The 24,163-nt window shown below is 37.4% G+C and overlaps 1 protein-coding gene and 1 pseudogene across 2 annotated transcripts in view; one reads left to right on the top strand and one right to left on the bottom strand.

Annotated features, from left to right (window-relative positions):
- The first annotated feature begins 200 nt into the window (after positions 1-200).
- On the top strand, positions 201-3,817 carry LOC142841574 (melanoma antigen preferentially expressed in tumors-like; annotated as a pseudogene).
- Positions 3,818-13,773: 9,956 nt separating this feature from the next.
- Il13ra2 (interleukin 13 receptor subunit alpha 2) overlaps positions 13,774-24,163 on the bottom strand; it is a 52,279-nt gene continuing 41,889 nt past the window's right edge. The window contains exons 8-13 of one of the 2 annotated variants that reach the window (XM_075957148.1): positions 21,357-21,541; positions 20,065-20,210; positions 19,903-19,938; positions 18,642-18,786; positions 15,108-15,223; positions 13,774-13,921 (exon numbers count right to left, since the gene is read on the bottom strand). In XM_075957148.1, coding sequence (XP_075813263.1) covers positions 13,865-13,921; positions 15,108-15,223; positions 18,642-18,786; positions 19,903-19,938; positions 20,065-20,210; positions 21,357-21,541 — 685 coding nt within the window. In that variant the 3' untranslated portion in view covers positions 13,774-13,864. The remainder of the gene's footprint in view (positions 13,922-15,107; positions 15,224-18,641; positions 18,787-19,902; positions 19,939-20,064; positions 20,211-21,356; positions 21,542-24,163) is intronic. The other variant, XM_075957149.1, reaches the window with a different exon arrangement.

Here is a 24,163-nt window from a genome sequence, read left to right as displayed (position 1 = left end):
GTGCTGCCCACGTGAGGGGCACAACTGTGGAGGTGGGTGGCATTTTACCTGTGTTGGGGTGACCTCTCTCGAGAGGAGTACGGACAGCTCCCCTGCTGTAGTATCCAGTGAGGGGCAGGGACAGCTATCCAAGGGCCAGTGAAAGGTGGGCCTGGCTCAGCACAGCATGATTCTAATGATCCCTTCTACTAATGTAGGCCATGGGAATCATCACAAATCCCAGCTGCTGCAGGACCGTGGACCCAGATATGGTCCTAGACCTGTGCCAGACACCTCAATGGCTTCAGGTAGCAGCAACAGCCACCCAGATATGCAAGGTCCTGGTAAAATCATGGTCCTCAGGCACCAACATTGTCTGAGGTGGCTGACATGTCCCCTGTTATCTGATTGTCCCTCGGTGGTAATAGGAGCCACAGACATCAGCCTCAGACTTTGACTGTGGGGACAAGGAACCAGACATAGCTCTAGTCAGCAGCCCTGGCCTGGATGACACCATGGTCCTGGGTACCAGCAGTGGTCATTAAGGTCAGCATGTCCCTAGTGGGAGCATGGCCCTCATACATTCTTATGGCCACAGATTTTGGCTCAGACCCCGGGCATCTGTGTGGTCTTTGGTGACAACATGAGCCAAGGACATTAATATAGACCCTGTCTGTGGCAGGACCACAGAATCTGACATGTTCCTAGGCAGCAGCCTGGGCCCAGATGTCACCATGGTCCCAGGTGGCAGGTCCAATATGATCCACAAAAGATGAGAACAAAAAGATTTTATTGGATATCATTGGGAAAGTTGCTTCATTAAACTGTGGTTCTCCCTTTATCTTTAAGATACATGTTTGTCTTTTAAGATTATATTGGAACTGGTATTTATGACTATAAGCTCAGATCAGTTAGAAGAGCCTAATCATCTTCCTTTACCCATATCTCTTGCAGTGTTTTGTGTCTTCAATTGCCACGAAGGTTACCAAATATGGTAAGTTATGCATAGTGAAATTTGTTGATTATCTAACAAACAAAGCTTACCTGAAGATCAAGAGTGCAGATCTAGCCACACTAGTTAGCCATAGAGGCCGGGCAGTGGCAGTACCAGCCTCAAATACCAAAGCTAGAGAGAAATAGAAGGCTGGATGAGACAGGAACTCATTGTCTTTTCAGTCTGAAGCTTTCGTAGAGGTAAGAGCTCTCTAGTGGTTGGCTTCACTGCAATCTTCAGGTAAGATTTATTTGGTAGATCATAAACAAAATATGACTATAGTCAAGGGCTATAATGTCATTCTTTGTTCTTTAATCATAGTTAATTTGATGTCTTAGCATATTCTATTTCCAAGACAGTGATGATACTATCACTTTTGTATAGATTTATACTTTCTTTTGTGATGGTTAGTATATTATTGAGATCAAATATCAGGAGTCCAGTAGCTAAGTGACCAAAATTATTGTCTGCTCACCTGGTGCTCATTTCTATTCATATTTTGTCACATATACATATTTATAAAGCCATACATATATAAAGGATTTAGTTATGTGTGTATTCATATACAAATAGACCTTAATACACTCACAAACCAATTTTGTTTGCCTACAAATAGAAGTGGCTATTTTGCTATTTAGTCTACAAATAGTTATCTATATTGCCAACAATGGTTGCAAAGAAGACTCTGTGTATATCTGTGAAGTTTTCCAACCATTTCTAACACTTATGTAGGTTCATTAAGATGAACAACAAGGTGCGTTTCCTGTATGTAGCAGGATGGATTCTGTTTTCAAATCCAATCTGTTAGCCTGTGTCTTTTTTTATAGGTGAGTTGAGTCCGTTTATATTAAATTCTCAAGGATAAGGAAAATTATTTTTAATTAATAAAGTACTATATTATTTTAAATAAAGACCTTTAGCATTCAGCTTTCATCTGGCAAAAACAAAAAGATGGACAAAAAGAACCACTCACAGCCCTGGATCTTGCTTTACACCATCTCCTGAGTAATGAATGTGCAGCCATTCATGCTCTTGAGGAGATCCCAAGGGAGCTTTTAGTTCCACTCCTCTCTGCTACTTTTAAAAGAATATAGTGAAGGCAATGGTGAAGGTTTGGCCCTTTACCTAACTCCATATTGGAACATTAGGTATGCATGAACCCCATTGTGAACTCCTGAAAGCCATGCTGGAATGTCTTCAATTCCTACCTGTTCAGGACTCAGGTTCTAGGTAAGACCCTGTATGATAGAGACATGCGAAGACACAGGAGGTTATACCAAAGCCTGCTACACTTCCAAAGGTAATAAATGCAAATAGTGACAACTGTTAGTCCAATACTTGAAGTGGCTTTGAAAACAAGCACCTTAAAATGTTGGATATGGAATGTAAGTGATCGAGGGTACTGTTGTCAGATTTGCATTATAGTGTTATTATTACATAGAGGAAAGACACGAGTGTTAAGACTGCTGAGGATGGTGGCAAATAAAAAAATGTGTGCTGTTTAGTGATAATGTTTTTTTTTCACTGCTATCTCCTCAATGAATGGGCATAAGAAGACACTGACAGCAATGATAAAGACTTGACCCTTTTTTTGTCTCCGCATTAGAAAATTAAGCATACAAGAAACACAGGGAACTGAAAGGCATTATTGATGGTCTTCAGGTATTACTCCCAAGAACTCAACTTTTCAGTAAGAATGTGTATAACAGGTATATGGTAAGATAGCAAAACATTTTCTTGGAACGTGTTGCAAAAGAGGCCCAAATAATCTCTCACAGTTAGCTAATAGTGAACGATGAAAATCAATGTGAGCCGGGTGGTGGTGGCGCACACCTTTAATCCCAGCACTTAGGAGGCAGAGGCAGGCGGATCTCTGTGAGTTCGAGGCCAGCCTGGTCTACAAGAGCTAGTTCTAGGACAGGAACCAAAAAGCTACGGAGAAACCATGTCTCGAAAAAAAAAATCAATGTGAGGTCGTTGGTACATCAGTTAGGTTATCTTAAAAACTCGGATGTCTTACAGAGGGTTTTATTTTGTAACAGAGGTGAGGCTACTGTTGACAGATATTCATAATGGAGAAATTTCATGAAGACAGGCATAGCAAGGCATTATGAAAATTCATTGATTACAGAAAACAGTAAAAGATATAGTATTTGCATAACAAAATCTTGCTGGTTACTGGTGTATGAAATGGCAAAAATAAAAAGAAAGATGATTTTGTCATTACATGTTGTCATGGATCCTGCTGGGTTATATTAGTATTTCTAACTCATAATATTCTGTGTTCTCTTATTCCTACAAGGAGACTAAACTGAGGATCCTAGATTTAAGGGAGGATTCTGGCTGCAAGATCATCTGCCTGGAGATCAGTACTAACTCACCTGCATGCTTGTTCTCCTGTGTTCACTCTGAGCACTCTATCTTGAAATCGAATTCTACCATAGTATTCCAAGTTCAGAACCAGAGATTCAGCCCTCTTTTCAGGCTATGGAATTAATCGTGAACATTTCCCTTGGTAGCTGGAGCACCTTAAGGGAACGTGAATATTTGTCTTTGCTTCTGAACAAAGTGGAAGATAGTTCAGGGTCTTTGCACCTATGCTGCCGAGATTTGCAAATTGATAAATTGGGTGGTAGACAAAATATCCTGAATTGTCTAGATCTAGATCTCATCTTGATCGTCTGTCAGTATTTCAGGGTCTAGAGATTTTGTCTGTCTGAAGTCACTTGTAGATCTTTGAATGGGAAAGTATTCCGGAATTTTGTCTTGCAACTTAGGTGTATGCACTGTCTCAATGAACTTAATTACTTAATTTGCATTTTTGGGCTTCACAGATCATCTTGAAACTCTTTGTTTAAGATATACTACAAAAACATATAAAACCAATTAATTAGTAATGTTTTTATGTTCTTAATGTGTTGAAATGGGAAAACACTGCATTGCGAAGACATAGAAACAGTATATAAAATTTAGTTTGTTTCAGTCACATGCTGAAATGTCAACGTCACTGCATTTTAATTACTTACCAAAGAAAAAAATAAAAATAAACATCTGTGCAGGTTTTTGAAATAAGTCTAACTGCATTTTAAAGATCTAGTAAGAAAAATCAAAAACAATAATATGTCTATATTGTTTTAATTTTTAAATGATAATATACTGGATTTCAGATGAACCAAGCAAAGGTATAGTTAAAATTTACAGAGTTTTGTCCATAGTTCTCACATATTGAGATGATATTGAACTTTATTTTAGACATATAAAACATTAAAATGCATCTCCAATACTAAAGTTTGCATGATCATATTTATATGATAAAAGATTATCAAAGTCAAGAAGATATCAGTAAAAACACACATAATTCTGTTATATTATTTATTATTTTGAACTCACATATATGTTATTTTATCATTAACATTGCTAAGAACATATACAACACATATGTTAAAATTATTGATTCAAATTCAGAAGAACCATAGCAAAATAAAATTCAAATCATTTTGGCCAAGGTATGGGAACATATGCCTTTAATCCCAGTACCTGCTAGTCAGAGGCAGAGAGATGCCTGTGAGTTCAAGGCCAGGCTGTTCTACTTAGTGCCAACCATTGCTATATATTAAGATCTTGTCTCAAAATAATTAAATAGGAATAGAAAAATTTGATTAACTCCTAAATTCATGCTTCAATATTTTCTTTAATTTTTAAGAAAAATATCTTTTCTTACTTTACATACTAATCCAAGGTCCCACTCCCTAACTTCTTTCCACTGCCCTTCAACTTCTCCCCTATTCCACCTCCCCATCCACTCCTCTGAGAGGGTAAAGCTTCCCATGGGAAGTCAACAAAGTCTAGCATATTGCTCTGAGATAGAACAAAGGCCCTCCGCACTACATCTAGGCTGAGCAAGGTATCCGTCCAGAGGAAATGGGTTCCAAAGAGCCAGCACATAAATCTTGGTCTCATTGACAGTGGCACCACAGTCTGCCACAATCATACAACTGTCACTCACATTCACAGGGCCTAGTTTGGTCATTTGCTGGTTTCCCTAGTTTACTGGTTTGCCCGCTTTCAGACCAGGGTTGCTGATCTCCCATTAACTCAGGTAAACTGTTTCCATGGATATCTTCATCATGGTCTTGACCCCTTTGTTCATGCTATTGCTCCTCAGTCTCTTTGACTGGACTTTGGGAGCTCAGCCCAGTGCTCATCTGTGGATCTCTGCATCTGCTTCCATCAGTTGCTAGATGAAGGTTCTATAATGACAGTTAAGAGAGTCATCAATCTGACTACAGGGTAAGGTCAGTTCGAGCACCCTTTCCACTACTGCTTAGAGTCTTAGCTGGTGTCATTTTTGTGAATTCCTGGGAATTTCTCTAGTGCCAGGTTTCATGCTAGCCCCATAATTGCCCCCTCAATCACAATATCTCTTTCTTTGCTCTCCATCTATGTCCTTATTCCATCTCAACTATCCCATTTTCTTAAGTTCTCCCCCCTCCTCCCCTTCTGCCTTCCCTTCTCTCCTCACCCCCATGTTCCCAATTTTGTTCAGAGATTTTGCCTATTTCCTCTTTCCAGGGGGAAATCTATGTATGTTTCTCTTAGTGTTCTCATTGTTACCTAGCTGTTCTGGGGTCATGGACTATAGTCTCCTTAACCTTTTCTTTATGTCTAATATCTACTTCTGAGTGAGTATATACTGTGCTCATCTTTCTGGCTTTGGGTTATCTCTCCCAGGGTGTTTTTTTTTTCTAGTTCTATCCATTTGCGTGCAAATTACAAGTTGTCTTTTTTTTCCACTGAGTAGTACTCCGTTGTGTAAATGTACCACATTTTCTTTATCTGCTCTTTGGTTGAGAGGCATCTAGGTTTTTTTTCAGTTTCTGGCTATTACAAATAATGCTTCTCTGAACAAAATTGAGCAAATGTCCTTATGGTATGATTGTGCATCCTTTGGGTATATTCCCAAGTGTGGTATTGCTGGGTCTTGAAGCATGTTGATCCCAATTTTCTGAGAAACCTCCACACTGATTTCCAAAATGGCTGTACAAGTTTGCACTCCCACAAGCACTGGAGGACTGTTCTCCTTTCTCTGCCTCCTCTCCAGCATAAGCTATTATTGGTGTTTGATCTTAGCTTTTCTTACTGGTATAAGGGGTATCTCAGAGTTGTTTTGATTTGCATTTCCCTGATGGCTAAGGATGTTGAAGATTTCCTTAAGTGTCTTTTGGCCATTTGCGACCTTAGTGAATCTCTAATGCACAGTCTGTGAGTGAGCAGAACAGACCAAGAGGTGAGTGATCAGTCACTCAACTAGGCACCCCAGTCTCTAGACCCTATGTACCTAGACGAAATCCCGGGCCCCTAGCTCACCTGCCTCAGCTTCACTAGCTAGCCAGCAGGCAAGTCAACTGTAGGCAGGATGCTCCAACACCTCCCCATTGAACGAGAACACCCTGAAACCCATCAATCCCCCGAGGCCTTACTGACTCCATGAGACACAGACAGTGACTGCACAGAGAGGCCCTTGGGCATCTCCCTAAGACATTGACAGCAACTGCAACAATCAGTCCAAGAGAGGACCCCTGAGACACGGACATCAACTGCAAAGATTGGGCAAAAAGGCAAAGACACTGCCAGCACCAATTGGAGGAAGAGATGTGTAGGTGCCAATGCAAGAATTCATTCAACAACCTAAGAAGCAACATGGTAACTGCAGAACCCAGTGGTCATATGACAGGAATACCTGATCATCCTAACCCAGAAGGAGCAGAAGAAAACCACCTTAAATATAACTTTATGAAGACGAGAGAGAACCTTAAAGAGGAAATGAAATTTTCCCTTAAAGAAATGGAAGAAAAGACAAACAAAAAATTGGAAGAAAACAATGAATCTTCTTTAAAAAAAAAAAACCAACCAAGTATAGACAATCAAACAGGTGAAACAAACAGCTCACATAGTTTGACTTGAAAACTGAAATAGAGACAGTAAAGAAAACACAAACCAATGGAATTCTGGAAGTGGAGCATCTGGGTAAATGAACAGGACTACAGATGCAAACAAAATCTCTTCTTAAGGAATGTTAAGAGAACTCATTTACAAATTAAAGATGGAATTTATAAATAAGAACAAAGTTTTGGTAATCTTTAGCTCTACTAAAACAAGGGTTTAAAATAAGATACCTGTGGAAATAAAAATGATAAAATATAGCATAAATGTTAGAAAAAGTAACAATCTAAAATTAATGTCTTCTCAAAATATAGACATAAAATTGAAACAAAATATCACTACATACTTTCTTAGAATTGGTTTTCGTTTGCTTGTTTGTTTCAAGAAAGAACTTAGAGTTGGATGGGCAAGAAAGGGTAGAGGATTTAGGAGGACTTGGGGGGTGGAAAAATATGATCCAAACATAATTAAATTTAAATATTGTCTTAAATAATAAAAAATATAAGAAGAAAAAGAATTGTCAATGCAAAGTCTGGAGATTAGTGGCAAAACTTTCCCCTGGTATTTCAAGACAGAAATATGGAGGCGGAATCTGCCTCAGAGATCATGAATGAATGCTGCCTGGTGGTTTCTGCTCTGTCTTACTCTGCTACCTTCCCTATATAGCCCATGCTCACCTACATAGGCGTGGTGCGACCCACACGGGCCTAGATCTTTCGTATATCAATCATCAGTTAAGAAAAGATTCCACACAGCTGCCCAAAGGCCATCCAGCAAAGGAAGTTCTTTTTTTTATTTCATTTTTTTTTAATTGAGAAAAGGAAAAAAAGTTTCAGCCTCCTCCCAGCCTCCCATTTCCCTTCCCCTCCTCACACCCTTCTCCCCCTCCCCCCACTCCTCTCCCCCTCCCTCTCCAGTCCAAAGAGCAGTCAGGGTTCCCTGCAATGTGGAAAGTCCAAGGTCCTCCCCCCTCCATCCAGGTCTAGGAAGGTGAACATCCAAACTGGCTAGGCTCCCACAAAGCCAGAACATGAAGTAGGATCAAAACCTTGTGCCATTGTCCCTGGCTTCTCATCAGCCCTCATTGTTCGCCATGTTTAGAGAGTCCGGTATTATCCCCTGCTTTTTCAGTCACAGTTTAGCTGGCCTTGGTGAGCTCCCAATATATCAGCCCCACTATCTCAGTGGGTGGGTGCACCCCTCGTGGTCCCGACTTCCTTGCTCATCTTCTCCCTCCTTCTGCTCCTCATTGGGACCTTGGGAGCTCAGTCCAGTGCTCCAGTGTGGGTCTCTGTCTCTATCTCCATCCATCACCAGATGAAGGTTCTATGGTGATATACAAGATATTTGTAAGTATTGCTATAGGATAAAGTCATTTCCGGTTCCCTATCCTCAGCTGCCCAAGGAACTAACTGGGGACTTCGCCTTGGGCTCCTGGGAGCCACTCTAGGTTCAAGTCTCTTGACAGCCCTAAGGTGGCTCCCTTAACTAAGAATTGTGCTTCTGTGCTCCCCTATCCAACCTTCCTTTATCGCAATCACCCTGTTTCCCCAAGTTCCCCCCATCCTCCCCTTCTCACTTTTCTCTCCCCATCTCCCCTTACCCCCAGCCCACCCTACCCCCAAGATCCCAATTTTCTCCCTGGCAATTTTGTCTACTTCCCATAGCCAAGAGGATAACTATATGTTTTTCCTTGGGTTCACCTTCTTATTTAGCTTCTTTAGGTTCACCTATTGTAGACTCTGTGACCCTTATTTATGGCTAGAAACCAATTATGAGTGAGTACATTTCATGTTCATCTTTTTGGATCTGGGATAACTCACTCAGGCTAGTGTTTTCTATTTCCATCCATTTGCATGCAAAATTCGAGAAGTCATTGTTTTTTACCTCAGCATAGTACTCTAATGTGTATATATTCCACACTTTCTTCATCCATTCTAAAGGAAGTTCTTGAACTAATGTTTCTTCTTCCCAGGTCTCTCGTTTGAGTCAATATGACAAACAAAAACAAAACTAGACAGTATATCTAGTTATACAAGTAGAAAAAAATAAAAAGAAATGACCAATTGTTTTTTTTTAAATTAGTATCAGTCATTTGTTAAGATACAGAGCAAGGGGGACATGCATTCATTTCTAATAGACACAAATAAGAATGACACTTTAGAAGAGGTTTGATAACTCCTTACAAAGCCAAACATTGACATACCATTCCGCTAAATATTGACCCATAAACAGACACACACAAACACCCCGATAATGATGGAGGTATGCCAAAGGAAGAAAAAAGTCTCAATTATCAAATCATAGCAATATGAACAATAAAATAAATAAATATTGGATTGTGACACAAAGTATAGCATAAGTCTGTATGTATCCACATTGGCATAAATAAATATGAATGTTATAACTTGGATATAAAATTGCTCGAAATAGGCTCATATGTTTGAGAACTTGATTCCTATATGTTACTGCTGTTTTGGGAAGTTGGTGGAACTTGGAAGATAGGGTCTCCTAACTAGTAGATATAGGTCACTAGGGATGGGTTTTGAGGATATAGCCTACCCAGATTCTGGTCCCCTTTCTGCTTTCTGATATGCTAAGACCTGAACACATCTCAGTCACATATTCTCCCACCATATTGTTCTACCTAGTCTTTTCTGTCATTGCCTGACTGCTGCCTCAGAAATTAGGACCCACAAATTGAAATTCAATGGCAGAAATGGTCTTCAAGGGCTTTTCTTCCTTCCATCCTCCCTCCCCCCCCCTTTGGTTTTTCTAGGCAGGGTTTCTCTGTGCAGCAATCCTAACTGTTCTGGAACTAGCTTTTGTAGACGAGGCTGGCCTCGAACTCACAGAGATCCCCTTGCCTTGGCCTCCTGAGTACTGGGCTTAAAGATGTGAACCATAACCGCCCGGTCAAGGGGTGTTTTCTTAGCTGCTTAGTGCTCTTGTTCTCAGGTGCTACCAGCACTGTTATGTTTACTCTCTTTTGATAGCTTTCCAGTAAGTTCTAAATTTTTAATATAGTCCTTATATTTGTATTTTCTCATTCTTGCTTTAAAATAAAGTGAGCTCCCTTAGGACGCATTATAGAACTCTATGTTCTAATAGCCTAAATCTAACCATTGGCAGTCATTTTTTTTTATTACTGCTCTGTGAATGGAAGCAGAAGTCTATTATTCTTATACCTGTACCTCTTAATGGCAGGACAGAGTCATCCCTAGATTCCCTGGATCCCCTTTACCTCTAAATATGAAGAATCTTCTTTATAAGTCATCTTAGGTAAGGTTTAGGGGAACCATCATTCTTGACCAGCTATGTGTGGAATAGGGTTCACATCCTACTTATAGTACTTATGTAGAGAAGGAATTCTCAGACATCACATTCTAGAATGCAGCATCTGTCTCATAGAGTGGGTGAGGATAAGAAATATTGACCACCAAACCTCAAAGGAGAAAAACCTTAGTCGTCTACTGGCAGCTGGGATAAAATAAAGCCCTGTGTTACAGAATACATTCAGACAGAAGGAGTTTCTATTCTTCTGTACTAAAACTGAGTAAAGAAGGTTAAAATGCTACAGATTGTCTGTGTGGTGTGGGAGAATTGTCTGTATTCTGTCAATTATGTTTAAAATAAATACTGATTGGTCAGTAGCCAGGCAGGAAGTATAGGCAGGACAACCAAATAGGAAGTAGAGGCAGGGCAATGAGAACAGGAGTATTCTGGGAAAAAGGAAGCTCTTCCTGTAGTCCTGCCCAGACCACAGAAGAAGGAAGATGTGACCTGCCCCACTGAAAAAGGTACTAAGCCATGTGGATAACATATACTAGAATAATAGGATAATATAAGTTATAGGAGCTAATATGAAGCCTAAGCTAATGAGCCAATCAGTTTATATCTAATGTAGACTCTCTGTGTGATTTTATTTGGGATTTACTGGCTGCGGGAACAGAGTAGGACAGAAACCCCCACAAGCATGGGCCTTAGTCAACATCAGTGTTCTAAGATACAGTTGCATTTTGTAAGTAAATATGTGTAGGCTTCCTGTAAGCTTTTGCCAATTTACCATAAAATTTAAATTTGGTTTTTTTTTTTTACATATTCCTCAACTGTTACTTTTATTTTTTTGACAGAGTAGGTCAATAAAGACAATCCTGGCACTAATCTGGAAGTGTTTGTCAAATGATATGGAACCTCCTTTCTGTATTTGTGGAGGGGGTAAAATTTTATTTATTTATTTTTAATTGTTTTTATTGAACTACATATTTCCCCTCCCCTCTCTTACGCCCCCTTCCCTTTATACCCTTTCTCATGATCCCTATGCTCCCAATTTACTCAGGAGATCTTGTCTTTTTCTACTTCCCATGTAGATTAGATCCATGTAGGTTTTTTGGGAGTATACAGGTTTGCACTCCCACCAGCAGTGGAGGAGTGTTCCCTTTACCCCAGATCCTCTCCAGCATAAGTTGTCATCAGTATTTTTTGATCTTGACCATTCTTATAGAGTTGTTTATTTGCATTTCTATAATTGCTAAAGATGTTGAGCATTTCCTAAGTGTCTTTCAGCCAGATTTTAGATTCCTCTGTTGAGAGTTCTCTGTTTAGGTCTGTACCCCATTTTTTATTGGGTTATTTGTTCTTTTGATGACCAGTTTCTTGAGTGCTTTATATATTTTGGAGATCAGCCCTCTGTCCAATGTGGGATTGGTAAAAATCTTTGAGCCTTTTTTTTAACAGCAAACACTGTCAGGTGTTTCCCCAGAACAGAGTAGCTCCTTTTAATTAATGACTATTAGAAATAAGAAGAATTGGTATTGATTTTTGAAGCTCTGAAAGTCAACCAATGTTTCAGAAAAATAACTGTTTAATATCTAAGTACCTGGACTCACTAAGGTGACATATCTAGGTTATAGGCTCATCATGCCTTTTATATAACTTGACAACTTACTCATTCTATATTCCAATTTACATCATAATTTAGATATTTGAATTTGGGGTTTTGGTTTCTACATCACACCACTAATTTTAATGATCTCTGATTATAATTATGTGCCTCCAAATTGGCAACAGGAAGCCATCAACTACAACTACAAATCTCAGTAGATTTTTTTTCTCTAGGCTATAGAACTATATAAACAGTTATACAACTGAAAACTGCCTCACAAGAGTACCTTTTCTCTGTCTTTGTGAAATTATTACAACTAGTTTTCCCTGAAATTGTTACCACATATTTTAATTAAGAAAATGTATAAAATCCACATGATACTAGCTTTCAACTAGGGTGTATGCTTTATGAAGACAGTTGTCCGATTGCAATAGGCCAAGCATTCCAACCACCAGTTCTCTTTGACATCACATTCATTCTCTTCCTGTAATATGTGGTTCTCAGAGCTACTTAAACTCATGCCCACCACCAGCCCTAGGCACTGCCTGATGATCTTTACAAAGAAATTCTTCCCCATACTTCTCATCACACTTACAGAAATTCTAGGGAAAATAGCTAATGATCAATTTACACTTAAAATGTGAACTTTTCATGTATATTTTTTGTATAAAAACAAAAACGAAAAGAATTTATATTAAATTATGGTACCTTCTATCACCAATGACAATTATTATAAATAATGGTATTTGGGCTTACAACTCAGGTTTAGCAATTTTTCTTCTTTAAGAGATGATCAGCAGCAATTATAGTAACCCTCCTCTCCATTAAATGATCTCAGCAATTCTCATTCTGTGACACTGAGATATCAGTACTTTTAATATGGAGTGTGTAAATGAACCCCTGAAGCACACTCCTCAAGTGTCAACTGCTGGATAGGTCTTGAGTAGAGAATTCTAATATGCTCCCAGAGGATGACTGACTTAGAATAACATTGCATAAAAATTAATCTAAACTAGACTTAGTTCTTGGCTGAAATTTGGAGTCTAATATTCCATTCAAAATTTAAAAAACTGTCTACTACACCAAGGCAGTTAAGTTACTTAACTTTGGAATTTACTTTTAAAATCTTCTTACTAAATTCAGATTTGATCATTGATCTTGCCCCCTCCCACTCCCACAAGCCTTAACACTGACAAAAATTAAGACAGTCAAAGCAGCAAAATGCTTAGCAAGTAAAGGGATTTGTAATGCAAGCCCAACGACCTGAGTATGAACCCCAGTTTCCAGTGTGGAAAGAGAGAACTGATTTGTAAATTGTTCTTAAACCTCCACATTAGGTCCTTGACACATGTTTTTAGACTTCCTCACACAGTCATATTTTTAAATGAAAGTTTACCTGTAGCTAACAGGGGATTCCCATGTTTTTACTGTATTGTGTACGAGTTCTGAACTTTTCAAATATAGTCCCTGGTCAGTTCACAAATTTCAGCCTTATAAGCATCCTTTTCTTTTGTGAAATGGTATACTCAAAGAACTGGGATTATGTTCAAAGATTCCTTCATTCTTATTTGTGGTGAATATTTTTACCCAGAATTCAGATTAAAACCAGAATCCACACAACAATTAAATTGTGTTTCCCAAGATTTGGCAGTACCTCCATAGGTTAGTTCAACTTACAAGATCATATTATTTTATCAGTGCAACACTGAAAAAAATCTGATCCACCTCTTGTTTTTTCTACATATAAAACTCTTACTATATATTTATGTAAAAACAAATGATTACTAGAACGTAGTAAGTCTACTATCAGCTAACGATTTGAGCACCATAAAATGTACCTAAATGCAATGATGAAGGAGAGCATGGTGCAAGGTCAGTACTTGAAATGTTGAGTCAGTACTATCACATGCTAAGGCACCTTGAGATACATAACCACTCCTTGACTCAAAAACCCAACAGTATCAGGACAAACACTGTTTTGCAATAAGATGTATTTGAAATTTGAAGAGAAAATGAGTTTAATATGACTCGTGCTGGGTGGCTATAAGCTTAAAAAGGGTAGCTTAACAGAGGGTCTCTTCATAAGAATAAACTTCCTTGTTCAGCTCCATATGGAAGCTCTGAAATACAAAAAGAGCTCTGTTACTAACAAATTGTTAATACAATCTTACTAAAAATTAACAATTCATAATATAACCAGCAGAAAAGTGAAACATTTCCTGCATATCCCCTATTCTATGTTTACAAAACACAGTACTAAGGTCTTTTTCTCACACATGAACTCTAGACTGACAGCTGTGGAAACTTCACCCGGGACTGAAGTAGGCCCTCCATATGTGGGAGACAACGGTGAAGCTTGAACTACCTGTGAGGCCCCTGGCAGTAGGACCAAGATCTATCTTTGGTGCAGGAGTTAGTTTATAGGAGCTCATTCCCCATGGTGGGATGCCATGCTTAGCCTTAATGCTGGGTGGCAGGGGGAGCTTGCACCTGCCCTAACTTAATGTGCCAGACTTTATTGACTCCCTATCAGAGACCTTAGTCATTGGGAGGAGTGGATAGGGGGTTATCTGAGGGAGACGTGGGGGACAGGAAGAGGTGTGGGGGAGAACAATGATTGGAATGTAAAATGAAATAAAAATATATAAATTTTAAAAAGATATTTTTCTCCAAGCACAGTTTTTCCTTAAAGTCTACATCATAGATAGTTTTAAGTGTCAACTTGACACAATTTCAAATCATCTGGAAAGGGGATCTCAGTGAGAGTTTTTTTCAGTTCAGGTTGACCTGTGGTCACATTTGTGAGGGATTATCTTAATTCCATTAACTGACATCATAAGGCGCATCCCACTGTGAGTAGCACCATTACTTTGGCTTGTGTCCCAAACTGTGTAAGAATGGAGAAGGTAAGCTGAATGCTAAGCATGCAAGCATTCATTTCTCTCTCATTTTTGCTCTAAATATATGTGACCAGCTGTTTCAGGTTCCTGTCACCCATATTACCTTTCCTCCTCCCAATCCAGTTCTTCTGGAGTTCAGGCTCTGTACTGTTTTCTAACCTAAAGACCTGTAATTTTTTCATGTTCTAATATATGTAATCTTCCATTTTGACAAATTTAACCACCACTCCCAAAATTGTGGCTTTGCAGTATCAATTTTGAATTTTCTGATATCTTCATAATGTATAGCATATTAATTGTAACTCATAATGAGCAAGCAAAAGTATAAAATGCAGGTCTCTGAATTCTGAATGCATTGTTCTTGTGTGTCTACTGTTTCAGCATGATATGACATAAAACAACTTACCAGTGTTGGTTCTGGTTCTTCCTTCTCCACAATCAAGCAGAGAAGTAATAAAAGAAATACAAAGAAGAGACAAATTGGCACTAAGAAAACAATCTTTGAGTCTGGTCCCATGTAGCCTAGGATTAAAAGAAAAACAATTAAAAGGAGAAATGCTAAAAGTTTATAAAGACCTTTTAATTTGAATTATTTCACAAATATCCTGTCAGTGTTACAGAAATGTAGTTAAGGGGGCACAGTTGCCAACGCACAAATACTACATCAGGGTCTGAGTTTAGCATTCCTCTTGTTGGCAAACATTTCATCCAGAAGAACTACTTTGCTCAACTGTGAGATCTATCCCATTTCAATTCCAAAGCACATGTGATTTTGCTTGTAATTTGATGTTGTGACATTGTTCATTAAAAACACATAATACAAGAGTCAAGAGCTTAAACAAATAAGTCCTATGTGTCTTTTTACTGTGAGGAACAAGATCTGGGCTTCAATAAACATGCATATGAGGGTAATGACACTAACCTTACAAGGTCACATTTTAAAATTTGTCTCACACTTTAGAGGCTGAACTGAAGAACAAGAGATGACTTTACTGTTTGGCATTTAGATGTGACATTTTCTTCTTTCTTTCTCTCTTTGGCAGTTTTTCTTTTGTTTTAGCAAAAGTAGTTGATTGAACCACAGGCCTTGAGCATGCTAGGCAAGCATTCAAGTACTAGGAGATCACCAGGACCAGAAGTGGAGTGTTAATGTTGCTTCTGCATAGTGGAATTGTCGGTGGTGATACTTAGATTCTAAACAAATGTGTCCTTCCAAGTCCAGTATCTCTGACTTGTTTTGGAATAACATACAGCATGTCAACTTTTAGTTCCAGATCTATAAATCTACCCCCATCTCAATTTGTCTTTGTCTTATTCCTTTGAGCTCTTAGTTGCCTCTAGAAAATTTTGAGCCAAATTCTAATGCTTAGTATCATAAAGATTTACAGGGGTAATTTCCAGAGAAGTGACAAACAGGACAAGTCTCCTGACATGGAAAGTTAACAAGGGCAGGGCAGACAGTTCCTTTCGTAAGGTTCTGTTTGTGTTCTCTCGTCAAGATAATTCCTAAGAACTTATTTTATTGCCAAAATATTATTGTACTACTTCCCCCCCCCCATTAAGTCCAGCCTATATTGCCCAACAGCTGGTGGGAATGGGACATGACCGGAAGTGTGGTCAAAGGCTCGGGGGTCATGTTAATAAAGAAAGTTGACTCTCCCTCTCCCAGAAGGTATAAAATGAAAAACTCAAAGTTTAGAGGGTAGAAAGGGCAGATAGGATGAGAGGAGTTGGCAATTTTAATATGATCAAATTTTAACACATAAAATTCTCAAAAAAACAACAAAAGTAGTATTAAAATTTTAATTGTCCTAAAAAAGACCCTTCTGAGGGCCTGCCTGTGTGTGGTCTGTGGCCTAAGCTCACATTTTCACTCTTCAAAATTGTAGGAGAATAAATATATGCTTTTAAACTAAATTTAGACTCTACCAAGTGATACCTGTCAGGACGAAATAAATCTGAGTCATCAAAATTCCTGATGTGATTATATGAATGCAAAAAAAATATACATTTTGATAATATAATAAAGAAAAATCTCCAAATCTACATGAAATTTATGGTCTAATTACAAAATATAACTCAATACAATACACACAGAGAGATATACACACATACATTTTCCAGATTTCTGCTTTCTGACAGTGGAAACAAAAATGAAAACTGTAGAGGCAGTAACAGTGTTCTTTCTGTTTACATACACATACTCCTCTTGTTGAACTCCTCCTTACCTTGACTATTTTCCTCCAGAACCCCTAGTTGTTGTATAACATATTTTACTTGGCTATTATTTATTTCTTCCCAACGTGAGAATAACATAGTTACAACAAAGTAAAAATTACTGCTGGATATCCAATCCCTAGAACCTAATTCACAGTAGGTACTCAAAAAATATTTGATAAACAAAATTGAACAATGATTCTGCTGTTTTTGTAGGGAGGTAGAGTCAAAAAATCCAGTCTAGTCAAATCATGTGAAAGAGTAACAACTAATAAAAGATTATTGTCTAATTTGTACATTTATTACAGTTGCATCCACGTATGAATATCTAAATAAACAATGCTAAAGTGATTTTCTTCAATTTTGAATAATTACAAGCAATTTGGAGTTTTTTTGTTTGTTTGTTTGGCTGGTTGGGGTTTTTTGTTGTAGTGTTTTGATTTTTGAGACAGGGTTTCCCTGTATAACAGCTCTGGTTGACTGGAACTTACTCTTTAGACCAGGTTGGCCTTGAACTCATAGAGTTCTGCCTGCTTCTGCATCCTGAGCACTGGAATTAAAGGTGTTTGCCATCAATACCTGAACTTAGTAATTTGTAATAATGTTAATATATTCTGAAACAAACCTTCTAGGCTTTTAAGTTTATATCACTATGAAATTTTAATATCTTTTTGAATATTTGAATAACATAAATCACTTTCTATTAGCATGGGAACTGATTGTTTCTCCCAATTGTAGCATCTGTGATGGTATGTTGTAATTGTCAGCTTTCTGCTCTGTGCAATTGTCTGGGAAGACAGTCTCATAGAGAGGATGTTTGGAGCAGGTTGGCCTATGGGTATACCTGTGAGGCATTTTCTCATTTGTGTTAACTGAGGTGGGAATAACCACCCTCGATACGCAGCATCATTTCATGGGCTAGGTCCTGGATTGAATGACAAGGAGAGCTGCCTGAGCAGTGGTTAGATGCATGCAGTCATTGTTTTCTTCTCTTTACTGCTGGTGTGAGGCGCTCTTTTAAATTTCTTCCAACTAGACTTCCCAGCTGTGATGGACTGTAACCAGGAATCTTGATCTAAGTAAGTCCTTTCTTCCTCAAGTTGCTTTTGGGCAGGATATTTTAATCACAACAACAGACATGAAGCCAGAACAACATCTCAATTAGAAAAATTACCAGTACTTTGTATTAGATACTTGGAGTCAGTTACAGCCCTTGCTATAAAAGTTATGTTCTTATGAAAATTGAAAGCTCAAAAATATTGATTGAAATGGACTCTGAACCTTCCCCCAAGAAAAACTATGAAATTTTCATAGCAGATAAATGAAATTGCTAAATATTAAATTAACTAAAGACAAATTAAATAAATACAAATATAAGAAATACTATAATGTATAAATTATATAATATAATTTGTTATATTTATATATAAATTAATAAAATATTAACATATAAATTATAATAACATGTAAACTAAATAACTATAGATTAATTAAATATGAATATTGACTATTAAATATTATCATATTAAAGCAGAATGACTTCTTCTTCTAAATGAGTACTAGATTTTCAGTAAGCATATTATTTATTGAAGTACTTATTCCCCCCATTTATAGATGATGCTCAAGACACTTTGATCTTCCATTACAAGCACACGAAGAGAAAATAAATTTTCTAGCAAACAGCCTAGAGTTACTTAGTGCCTATCCTTTTCTTAGTGCATACCTTCCCAGCATTCTTCTTCACTCCATTCACTCCAAATTCCGTCATCTGCACAGTATATATTGACTTTACTTCTTACAAAAAAGCACAGCTCTTCACTATCATTTGCTCTTTTTTTCATCTTCATGTCATTTTTATCTGTGGCAGACTGAAAGTCAAGAAAAAAAAATATGGTGTGTTTATTTGACCTAAGTGCAACTGCTGTGATTTTCTTTCTCAGCTTCGAAATGTTTGTGGACATGAAACACCTGCATTGGGATACTAGCAGTGATCATTCACTATACACTTCTACTTTGTAGCTGTATTTTAGTTTATCTTTTGTCCTATCACAGTAGTTGGCTACTTGTACTAAGGAACAGCATGTGTGATATGTCACAACTCTGTGTAATTTGATGTCCATAATGTCCAGATTCGTCTCTGATATTCCAGGTTGGACAAGGGGGAACAGAAAGGCTACATAAGAAGAATTTACTGAAATAAAAAAGTGTCATGTGAATGCAAATTTTCTGGAAACTGGAATGTTCATATATAAAATGTATCCCCTACTCTTTTTGCTCTGATTAACTTTTGAAGACCCAAATAGTAGTCCTCAGTGATTGGCAGAAAACTACCACTTCAGATATGAGACTACCACAAAATACGCGTATACTCTTCATGAGAATCACGGGGGAAACAAAAACTAAAGAAATGACTTCAGATTTCCACTTCAAAGTACTAAAGAGTTCTTCACATATGCTATGATTGCTTTTCATTTATTTAACTTAGCTTCAGAGCCTAGAGAATATGTAGTGTAAACTTAAGTGGACTGGGAATCAAGTTTTGAGTATACTTCTATTTGTCTATGAAGTCAATAACCTTCCTGGAACAAGGATACTAACACAATTACCATTTTTCTATTCTGTGAATTGAATCATTGAGAAACAGTAGCTCACATTTTTTGTGTTTACCAATATCTAAACTGGAAACAAACAAGTCAAAGCAATGTATACCAAAGTGGGGTTAAAGAAATCACCAAATCCTTGATGTTTGGAAGTAATTAGTTTCACAAGTATCACTGCTTTTAAAAGTCCCTCTTCTCTAGGAAATCTCTTATATCCCTGAGGACTCTTAATTTTGACCTCATGGTTGGACTTCAGAAAGTGATTTCTCTCTTTGTGTGAGAGAGATTCTTGTAATTTAATTTATTAAGACAAAATTGGAAATATGTAACCATATTGTCTCCAGGCTCTTTTGCAACTTTAAAATTGGCATGATTTGGTTATACTTTTTTATATTTTCGTTGTCCACTGGATTTGGCTTTCTGAAAGGAAACAGAAATACTTGTTATGGTCCATCCTTCTTTTGAACAACAACAGATTTTAATTCTCCAGTATCCTATTATATTTAAATATTACATTTATGATTTTAGCCAATAAGTACAGCATACCTCCCAGGAAATATCGTCTTCTCGGACCACAACCTCGTAAGTGTAACACCTTGGTGGAATGGGGCCTTCGGGTGTGCTCCATTTCATTCTAATCTCAACGGAATCCTCCATGCCAATGTGAAGGAATTCTGGTGGCAAGGGTTTAACTAAAAAGCAGAAGGAAACAGTTTCAACATGAAAGTTCCTAAGTTAGCAGCAGCCCTCATCCAAAGCTGGGGACACTCTGTAACAGAAACTTTCAGGGACAAACTAAGTGGCTCAAGATTATTCTCCTGATGTGACTGAAAACCAAAGTTGCTTGCCAATGAAGATGAACTTCTTGAGAAATTTGATTATTTGGGAAACTCATTTTTGTTCATTTGGTTTTGATAAATTCCACAGTAATAAATATTGGAGGCCAAGAGGAAAAATAAGAAGCCCCAAATCATTGCAATGATTTCCCCATTTTGCAACTTTAGAAACAACAACCAAACTACCATTACTACAACTATGAATACTTTCTAACTAATCTATATGCTCTGGCTACTATTCATCTAACATTGCGCCAGTGTTGCATGGTCTTCCACTGTCTTCACTTACATGATAAGGAAATGTAAACAGAGACCTTAAGCCAATCACCCAAACCCATATAATTCATAAATAGTAGACCCCCAGGTGTGGGGGTGCCTTTAATCCCAGTACTAGGGAGGCAGAGACAGGCAAATTTCTGAGTTCAAGTCCAGCCCTGTCTACAGAGCAAGTTCCAGGAAATCCAGAGCTACATAGTGGGACCCTGTCTTGAAAGAAGAGAGAGAGAGAGAGAGAGAGAGAGAGAGAGAGAGAGAGAGAGAGAGAGAGAGAGAGAGAGAGAGAGAGAGAGAAGAAAGATAGAAAGGGAAAAGAAAAAGAAAATGGTAAACCAAGTGTTCAAAGCTAGGTTCTTACTCTTAAAGTTCTTGGAATAAAGAATACAAATTCGGAAGTCATGAAATGTTTTGGTTTTCAATAGTTTATCGTATGAAGCCAAGGTTGATAGATTCTATAATTAGTAATTCGCTAAAACTAAACAGAAGTACTAAATAGCAAAGAGTCAAGCTGGAAAATGAATTGTGATCTCTAAAAACAGTTCTGTTTTATATTTCTCTCAATATCTTCTCTACTTCCTCATATACTCTGCTTCCTTTGTGTTTCTGCCTTTCGCTTCCACAGCTTTTATAAATTTCACTCTTTCCTTTTGCCTCTCCTGCTCCCTTAGGAATGTCCAGAACTAGAAAGAATAGTTTTGAAGTTGACATTGTTTGTTCATATTTCACCTATATTTTGAAGTTGAAAAACGGTATAGCTGGATCTGATAGGTTCTGTGTTTGAGGATCCATTAACACAGATAAAGAAGTCTTTATAGTCTGATGACTCCAAGTCGGAAAGCTTGCACCCAACGTTTTTTTCATTATCCCGAAGGTAATTGGTACACTGCAAGGCTTGATCCAAGCCCTCGTACCTATAGCAAAAGGAATATTTCAGGAATTGTTTAGTAGCATCTTTTTTTTATCCCAGTGATCAGTTTTGAGTCATCTAGTGATATTATATGAAATATACATATGAGCACAGTATATTGATTCAGTAGAATATATATATATATATATATATATATATATATATATATATATTATATAGCAACATAAACACAAACACATATGTAAAAAAGTAATTTTTAAAAGAGTTCATGACTTTGAGAGGTCACTACAGCCGTTGGAGAGAGGTAAGGGAGAGATAGAAACAATGTAAATATGGTACACATGTATGACATTCCCAAAAATGTTGTTATAAAAAAGCTACAATATAAAGAAAGAAATCATGTAGTACCTGATAGTTGCTACATGCAGTATATTCACCAGCAAGAAAATCAGCCTAATTAATTTCATGGAGCTTCAGTTCAATATGAATCCTTACAAAGAAACTCAAGTATTATTATTAATAGATTTAGATTTTGTTGACTCACCAAAGTTGGTGAATCAAAGATTTGGATTATTAAGGTAACCTTAATAACATTTGACTGAGAAAATTATTTGAAGAGAAAGCATACTTAAAAGCAGATATAAAATATTTCCAAGTTATAAAGTACTGTGATATAAGTCTGAGAAAAACCAACTAGAGGAGGGGGTAAAATGAGCAAGACAAAGTAATTTGTAAAGTGCAGTGTAATTTTTCTTTGTCTTAAGCAGGAATTTTCGTCGCATCATTTAAAGTTGACTTTGTTTCAGCAATACAGCTGATGGAAATGAAAGAGGTCTTGGGTTGTTAGCAACTGATTTATAAAGCAATGATTGCTGATATATTTTTCTAAAGACTAGCTTGCAGTTCAGAGTATGACTTTGGCTTTGAAAGCAGCCAAAACTCCCTTATGAAATGAAACCAGCATAGTAGCTGATAAGGAGCTACCGAAAATATCTAGACTCTAGTAAAAGAACTTTATATGTCATGCCCAACTTTAGGGATGTGTTTTTAAATTGTAGTCTCTTGGTTAATTGTCTGCTTACAGCCTGAGAGCCTTCATAGCTATGATTTTGTTTATTTATTTTGCTCTGACACAAGAATTCACTATCCGCTGTCTTAGAGCTTAATATGTAGCCAGAGGACTTAGTGTCAAACTCATGATTGTTACATGTTACCTTCTCAAATTCTGCGATGACATGTATACATAACTATCTCGAACCGATGTTCGAGTTTGCAAAGACTGACTGTGTGGCTTAGGTCAGTGAAAAAACTGATTCACAATCTTTAAAACATTAATATTTGTTCATCCACATTCCACTTAGTAAGGATAAGATTATGTTAAGCATGAATGAGTGAAACGTGTATTCCTCTTTTGTTTGTTGTATCTTTGTAATCAATAGTAGTGTCTTTTATTTAATAAATGTTTAATATTTATTGATTTATTGACCAAAAATTAGAAATTTATCCATCCAATTCAAGATATTGAAAGTCAAACATTCCCCCTAGATGAAATGTCTGCCAAAATCTACCCAGAATCATGTTTCCAGAGCAGAGTTTAAAGCACAATTCTCAAAAGCACTAATCCTTCATACCCCATCATTTATATATCATGTTTTTCCTTTAAAAGATGCAACCATACTTGGAGCTGAAAAATCACAAATACTACAAGTTTATCTTTTCTTGATTTGTCTTTCTTTAGTATGCATAATTTCTGATGTTTTTCATTTATCGATGTTATCACCATTGTTTTCATTCTTTTAGTTGTAATCTATTGTGAGTGTGGCCTTCTGTAGACAGGTAAGAGAAATGTAAGGATTGGGTCACATCCGCTAATTTTAAAAGAACTTGAGGATCCAAACTATATACATGAGATACTTTTGAATACCCTCTGAACAACAAAGGAAGTTGTAAGAAGCAGTAGTTCAACAGCAACGTCAGTGAATTAGCTACCACATAGGCCTGTAAGGCTAAAAAAGAATTGGTAAAAGGATGAGCCAGAGGCCATTCCAGATCACAGGATGCGCATGACATGGATAAGGAAAAGAATGTAGAGATGGATCAACACAGAATAGAAAATTTCATAGCAGATTACAGTTTTGGAAAGGTAGTGATACAGTGAGACAAAAACTTGAAAGAAAAATGTACCTACAGCGTGCAGAATGAGCAGGAGGGAGGGGTAAATGCTGCATTCACAGCAACCACCATTTGGGAGGTCATGGCAGTCATCCAGGTGAGGAATGAGAAGGGTCTAAATGAAGGTTCTTACAGTAGATATGGGAAATGAAAAACAGATGAACAACTTAGCAAAAAATGTCAGAGTGTAGTGATTGTCTTACAACAAAGCAATTAAGGAAGTGGCTACTGGTGTAGGGGACTGTGTTTTCACTGATCTGTCACCCATGCTCCAAACGTATGCCCACACAGGTGGCCCTTGTTAAACTCAGCTGACCACAACATGAGAATTAAAATGAAACAAAGGAGATGATAGTAGGAGAGGGTTTGCTAAGAGGGATGGAAGGAAATAAAGGATGGGAGGGCTAATTGTGACCAGAACATATTAAATATGCATAGGAAATAAAATCTTTTAAATTTTTTTTAGGATCAAGAATAATTTAATAGTATCAGA

The sequence above is a fragment of the Microtus pennsylvanicus genome, chromosome X (genome assembly GCF_037038515.1).
Source record: "Microtus pennsylvanicus isolate mMicPen1 chromosome X, mMicPen1.hap1, whole genome shotgun sequence".
In the NCBI taxonomy this organism is placed as follows: domain Eukaryota; kingdom Metazoa; phylum Chordata; class Mammalia; order Rodentia; family Cricetidae; genus Microtus; species Microtus pennsylvanicus.
This window is presented reverse-complemented; position numbering and strand designations above follow the sequence as displayed.